The 7,147-nt window shown below is 36.4% G+C and overlaps 1 protein-coding gene across 1 annotated transcript; it reads right to left on the bottom strand.

Annotated features, from left to right (window-relative positions):
* Positions 1-217: 217 nt before the first annotated feature.
* Positions 218-1,349, bottom strand: LOC110111420 (probable CCR4-associated factor 1 homolog 7). The gene has a single exon (XM_020843294.2). The coding sequence runs from the start codon at positions 1,099-1,101 to the stop codon at positions 271-273; it is 831 nt and encodes a 276-aa protein (XP_020698953.1). The 5' UTR covers positions 1,102-1,349; the 3' UTR covers positions 218-270.
* Positions 1,350-7,147: the final 5,798 nt, after the last annotated feature.

Raw genomic sequence — 7,147 nt, 5'->3', positions numbered from 1 at the left:
ATCAAAGCAGCAAAGAAGATAACATTCAAAAAGAAAAACTGCTGAACCCACTAGCTGCATATGCCAATTGACCAATAAAGTATAGCAAGAGGAAGAAAACTTTAACATCTACTAATAAACCTCTATATGCAAAATACTCAAATGAAAAAAAAAAAAAAATGCAGCAGCAAAATTAACATTACAAAAACACAAAAATGGTAGATGGCGAGACACGAAATTTTCCAATTCAAATCTTATTTTTTTATTAAGTTTTTTATTAAACTTTTTTTCTCAATGAGTAGCATTATTCTGTCCACTCTCAACACCAAGGCCATACAACACACCAGCATATCTCTCCATTGATCCATTGAAATAAGATTCACTAAGCTTCCTGAAGGCGCAGGAGGTGAGGAGACTATCGGATCCAGCCTGGTGACTGATCCCAAACCTCTGCACGCCGAGCAGCTCTGCAAGCTTATTGAGCCCACCATGGAGGCTGTTGCAGTACTTCATCAGGTGCTTAATGTCGTAAAGTGTCGGGAAGTAGGTCTTGATGAGGTTAAAAAATCCAGTCTGCGTATCAGGTAGCTTTTTGCAAGTGAGCAACTTGAGAAGATAGCCGAAGTCATAGCCACTGTGAAAGGTAATCCACTGGATGTCCGCGTTCAGAACGATACCAGAGGACATGATAAGCTCGGCAAAGTGAAGGGTGTCAACGCCACACTCTCTGTTCTTCTTGAAGTCAATCCCGCTCTGGCGAAGGAGCTCGATGGAGTCGGCGGCGTAGACGTCGCTCTGGACGTCAAACTCACGAAAGTTAAACTGCCAGACGCAGCCAATGTCAGTGTTGCAGGTCGGGAGGTTTCCGTGCTCATCGGACAAGGTGAGGCCCAGTTGGATCAGGTTCAGCATATCAACGTTAGCCTTAAGCGTCGCGTAGTTGAAATCGGAAGTTGACTTGAAGTTCCCCACCTTGCGGCACACGATCCCGGGAAACTCCGTGTCCATGGCGACAAAAGGAAAGTAATCTACAACCTCCCTGATAAGTGCAAATTCCTGCTCCAAGTTTTCTTCCCACACCTCCCGGATCTGAACATTTTCATTCTTCGGCGTCATAGACATCTCTCAGACATGCACGCTACAACCACAGATCCAAGCGAAACCCTAGAAATTGACCCCCGGCGGAAGGAGTCAAATCGCCGTAGAAAACAAGAGGAAGAAGAGGCAAAAAAACGGATCTGAACTTTGCACGATGGGATCGAGGGATGGAGACGACGGATCGGTAAGGATTCTTTCTGGCGACGACGAGAGATTTCTTTATTTTTAGGGTTTCAACTTTCAACTTTCAATGGTTGCGAAAGGAAAAGAGACGGTTCAGGTTATCTATATAAATTAAAAAATATATATAACATAATAATTTGTATTTTTAAGAGGCTGGGTCAAAATAGGCAGCGTGATGGGCCCCACCACGACGGTCTCCCGTCCCAATTTGCCTGCAAAAGAAAAAAAAAAGCCGGCCTCGAGCCGGTGCTCCGCCGGAACTGGCTAGACTGTAGCATTCGTTCCACGCGGCGAGTTGTGATTGGGTAGAATACCAAATATTCTAGGCTCCGCCACTAGATAATGCCTCTTGGCCCTCTTTAACTTCAGTTTGGGCCGGTCCTTAATGAATAATTTACTAATTCACTCGTTCATAAATTTAATATTAATTTTATAATAATAACTAAAAGTGAGGTTATTGGATGGTGAAAATTGTCTCTCTCATTTTAATATCAATTTTATAAGTCAATTTTTAATTAGAAAAACAAATCTTATATCAATTAAATTAATGTCCATATTTATTAAAATTAATCAAATAAAAAATTAAATATCATCAAAGATTTTGTCAAAGATCATTACCATCACACTATATTTAAACATTAATGTTGCATTCTGGAACATTTATAGTGATAGAGAGAAAGCTTAATGTCTTGGCTTTGAAAAAAAATCTAGCACAGACAAATAAAAGAGAGGGGTGCAAGAGTCATAAGAGACACCATGATTTTTACGTAGAAAATCCAAAAAAAAAAAAAAGCACGAGGTATGGTCTAGTTAAAATGATTATACTAATATTTATTGTTGATTATAAATGAAGCTCTTCCTTTGGGGGAAGGTCTTGGCTTGATGTAACAAATATATATTGTACATATCACATTATTAGTGGGAGTAGGGAAGAATCTAATGATATGATAGTTGTTCCCACGAGTGTTGGTATGTTCGTTCAATCGATAAAATCATAGTTGAGTGACGATAGTCGATGAGAACGTAGTTTGTTGGCGATGGTGGTCGATGGGACAATCATCGGTGGGCAACAGTGGTCAGAGGAAATGGTGATTTGAGGGGCCGTGGTCTGCAGGTGATGGAGGTCTGAGAGCTGTGTCTTGCAGGTGATGGAGGTTAGAGGAAATGGTAGTTGGCGGACTAAGGAGGTCAGATGGACCGTTGTTAGTATGCAAATGAGATTGAAGGGGGACGTAGTTTGTGAGCGAAGGAGGTCGGAGGGACCATAGTCGGTGGACGACGAAGGTTGATGCGATCGTAGTCGATGAGCGATAGAGGTTGGTACAATCATAGTCGGCAGGTGATGGAGGGCAGAGGAACTGTGGCCGGCTGGCGATGGTGGCCGGGCGGAAGTCTAGAGGCAATCGGTGGATGGGCGATGGTCCAACAATGGTTTTTGGATGAGCATTGGTTCGATGACGGTTGGCGGCTGTGCGAAGGTTTGACGACAGAAGGTTCTCAGGCAAAAGTTCGATGACAATTGACAGCCAGGCGGTAGTCTAGTGATGGTCGACATAAGTTCACCGGCGGTGGTGCTCTAGTAGAACTCTTGGGTCCTTGAAGACTTATAACTCTCTCCAATCTCTAACTAGAGGGTCAAAGCTTGCAAAGGTACAAGTCCCTTTTCATGTGGTAAGTGTATGTCTATTTATAAATTTTTATGAGTGGTATGGCCGTAAATATGAAGAAGATTTGGGTCAAATTCTAAGCGCTCCATTGGACCACCCATATTGGTCCCCTCATTCATAAAGTGTTTGTCAAGCATTTATGTGTCCGAATGATGTCATAATTAAGCATTGTTGGGATCGTTGGATTTGTCCCTTCGAGCCGCTCAATTCGGCTATAAGCATACTATATTTGAATATCATTTCATCATCAAGTTTTTATTTTGAAACTTCAAATGTGTTTCGGTCCCTTAATTTGGATACATTTGGGCTCGAATAAGACTGATTTTGATGTTATTGAGAAATTCAATTTGACTATAAGTTTGGATGATCCCAAATTTAATTTCAAAAATTTCCAACTTAAATATACCTCGAGATCCGCATCCTACCAAGGAGATTTTTATGACGTATCAATTAATATCTTAGATAAAAAAAATTATAAGCTTTTAAGTTAATTGATTTAAAGCACTAACATGATAAAAGTGAGTCATTACTTCTAAGTTCTATGATTTAGGATCCCAAGCCATATGCCAATGCCCTCTAATCAATAATACTTTTAAAACTTCTATATAAGAACTCTCTTCACATAGGTAATTGATCAGGTGAACAATTTTTTTTCCAAACAAAAGTGGACGATATTCTCTCCAAACTTTATTTGGTTTGCCTACAAAAGTATGGTATCAATAATTTTTGTGCTCATTTTTTTAGTATGCCACATCATCAAAAGGATTGTCCATGTGGTGATAGTCAATTTTGAGGTCTTTGTCTTATTGATTTCAATCAAAATTGCTTGACATGTAATAACATTGCCTCCCTACTCCTTTTATCCAATATTTTCAAAATCGGACCAGACCGGCTGGTTCAACCGTGAACCAGTTCAACCAGTTCAGGTTGAACTGGTTGGACCGTGAAACCGACGAACCGCTTTTTCTGGTTTGGACCGTGAAACTACCATTCAACTTTATTATTGGACTTCAAATATCAATCTATAGACACCTAACTTTGTCCTATTGATTTCAAACAAAATAGCTAGACATGTAATAACATTGCCTTCCTACTCCTTTTATCCAATATTTTTAAATCAGATCGGACTGGCTGGTTCAACCGTGAACCAGTTTGACCTGAGTTGAACTGGTTGGACCGTGAAACCGGCGAACCGCTTTTTCTGGTTTGGACCGTGAAACTACCATTCAACTTTATTATTGGATTTCAAATATCAATCTATAGACACCTAACTTTGTCCTATTGATTTCAAACAAAATAGCTTGACATGTAGTAACATTGCCTCCCTGCTCCTTTTATCCAATATTTTCAAAATCAGACCGGACCGGTTGGTTCAACCGTTTCGACCTGAGTTGAACTGGTTGGACCGTGAAATCGACGAATCGCTTTTTATGGTTTGGACCGTGAAACTACCATTCAACTTTATTATTAGACTTCAAATATCAATCTATAGACACCTAACTTTGTAATTCCTATAACAAAAATTAGACAATTATTATAAATTATATAATCTTATTTTCTTCATATGTGATTTTTCTTTTATGGACTTTTCACGTAAAAGATATTTTGTTAGTCCTACAACTTTTATATGTGTATATTATATCTTTGTATAAAATTAAAATATTAAATATTCTACCATCATAATTTTTTGTCAAGAAATAATATAATTTCAATTAAGTTTATCCTCAGAAAATACTGATTATCTAGAAATAATAGATTGTTCATAAAAAGTTTTAAATATACCAATTTAATATTTAAAATAATTTATATTTGAACCGTTTAGCATTACATTATGCATATAATTTCATGACCAAACGACAATTCATAAGACAATTTTCTTATTTGTCTCCACCTTTAAACAAATAATGAATATTTTTTTCAAAAACAAAAAATCATTACCGATCATATTTTGAGAAAAATAAAATTTATACGCTGCTATAGTTTAATTTGTTCGCAGGAATAATTAATTTTATCATGAAAATTAAAATTTCACGTAAGATCCACAGAAAAGTACACCAAAAAAAGCAAAGTAACCTTCAATAGAGCTTGATTTTGTTTGGGACGGCTTTCTTATCATTTTTTAAAGCAGTTTTTTAGTATAAAAATTTTAATTTTGGTATTAAAAATCTGCTTTAAGAAGCAATAAGAAAGCCGTCCCAAATGAAACCTAAAGCTATGTTTGAAATTGATTTCTCACTATTTTTTAAAGCAATTTTTTAGTATAATTTTTTTTACTGAAAAAATATTTTAAAAAATAATAAGAAAGTCATCCCAAACGAAGCCTGATTGATATTAAACAAAGCTTAATTTTATTAAATTAATTTTGTTGTCACATAAAAACAAGATAAAGTATCAAACATATAGCTATCAATCCATTAATGCCACAATTTAAATTTGTATATTATTAAATTTATAATAGTTAATTTTTTTTGGTCATATTGGCAACATGCACATACAAAAATAAGATAAGTTAAGAGCAATTCATAGGAGACTTATGATTTCTTATATGTAAACTCAAAAAGGAGAACAATAAGAGGGTCTACCAAATAAAATGGTTCTCTCATGTATGATGTGTTGATTTGAACTCACATAATTAAGCCTGAATTTGATTAGATCATGCTTGAACTCGATTAGTTAATCAAGCTTATATTGGGAGAGGGTTGAGCTTGGCTCAACTCGTTTATAGCCTTAACTGTAAATGAGTGATAACAATAGTCGAGTGATGTTGGTTGAACGACAATGAGCATATGACAAAAATTTAGCAACAATAACATCATCAAGCCTTTATCCTACTACGTGGGGTCGGCTACATGAATCATTTTTTTTTCCATTGTGTCATATTAAAAGTCAAATTCTCGTTTAATTCTAATAAAGAAAGGTCATTTTTAATATTTTCTAACCAAGTCTTTTTTAGGCCTGCCTCTATCTTTCTTAACATAAGTCAAATTTAATGCATCTACTCTCCTAACCGGGTCATCGGGAGGCTACTGTTTTATGTGACCAAACCATCTAAGGCGACTCTCTCTAATCTTATATTCTACTGGAGCTACTCCAATCTTTTCACGTATATGCTCATTTCGTATTCTATCTCTAAGGATAAAGCCACTCATCCACCTGAGCATCCTCATCTCTGCCACACTTAACTTAGTATTATGCTTCTCTTTTAATTGCCAACATTTGGCACCATAAAGCATTGCAGGCCTCACCACCATCTTATAGAATTTTCCCTTAAGTTTGAGGGGTACTTTTTGTGACGCCCCAGAATCAAATAGTGAAAGGATTCGTCTGACATTCTGATCGAACTCCATTCCAGTTGCCTTGCTCGGACCTGAAAATTTAAACCACATATAATGAGCTTACAAAGCCCAGCAGGTCACCAAAGCCTACAACTGAAATCAAAGCACGGCGATGCTATCAATATGCAGGTCAAAGTAAATCAAGTCAATCAATGGTCAATGAGTCTATGCAATACGAAAATCCAGTCAATGAAATCAAGTCTGCACAGCGGAAATCAAATCAGTAGCCAATGCAGTACGGAAATCAATAATCAATAATCAATACAGCGGTAAAAACATCGATAAATCAATACGTCACAGCAATCAAATCAGTAAGTGACTGGAAGCCAATATCTATCCATCGTAGCAGTGTCTATCAATCAATACTATCAGTTCAATCTCAATCGCGTCGTCTAGTCAATTCGTTGAATCTATATCATTTGTCTAATCAATAGAATGTCTGTATCAATTAATAGCATCAATTAATTCAATAAGGGACTCGTGTCAGAACGTACTCTTGCAAATCAGTCAATCCAATTATTCAATACGATTTACTCGATATCAATACTATCTTCAATGACACTATGACAGATTCAATAATGACGACGTACGATGCTACAGTAGGGAAATCATCTCAATCAATAAAGCACTTTCCAGTCAATTATATCAATCGGCTCAAAATCCAAATAAACAGTCAAATCAATACGGCGAAAGATCAATTGAAATCAAATCAATACAAAGATCCATTGAAATCAAATCAATACAAAGATCAATTGAAATCAAATCAATACAAAGATCAATTGAAATCAAATCAATACAAAGATCAATTGAAATCAAATCAATACAAAGATCAATTGAAATCAAATCAATACAAAGATCAATTGAAATCAAATCAATACAAAGATC

Source organism: Dendrobium catenatum, unplaced genomic scaffold (assembly GCF_001605985.2).
Source record: "Dendrobium catenatum unplaced genomic scaffold, ASM160598v2 fragScaff_scaffold_1414, whole genome shotgun sequence".
NCBI lineage: Eukaryota > Viridiplantae > Streptophyta > Magnoliopsida > Asparagales > Orchidaceae > Dendrobium > Dendrobium catenatum.
This window is presented reverse-complemented; position numbering and strand designations above follow the sequence as displayed.

What these genes read in the sequence shown, in the direction of transcription:
- LOC110111420 (XM_020843294.2), bottom strand. Translation starts at nt 1,101, where the DNA reads ATGTCTATGACGCCGAAGAATGAAAATGTTCAGATCCGGGAGGTGTGG.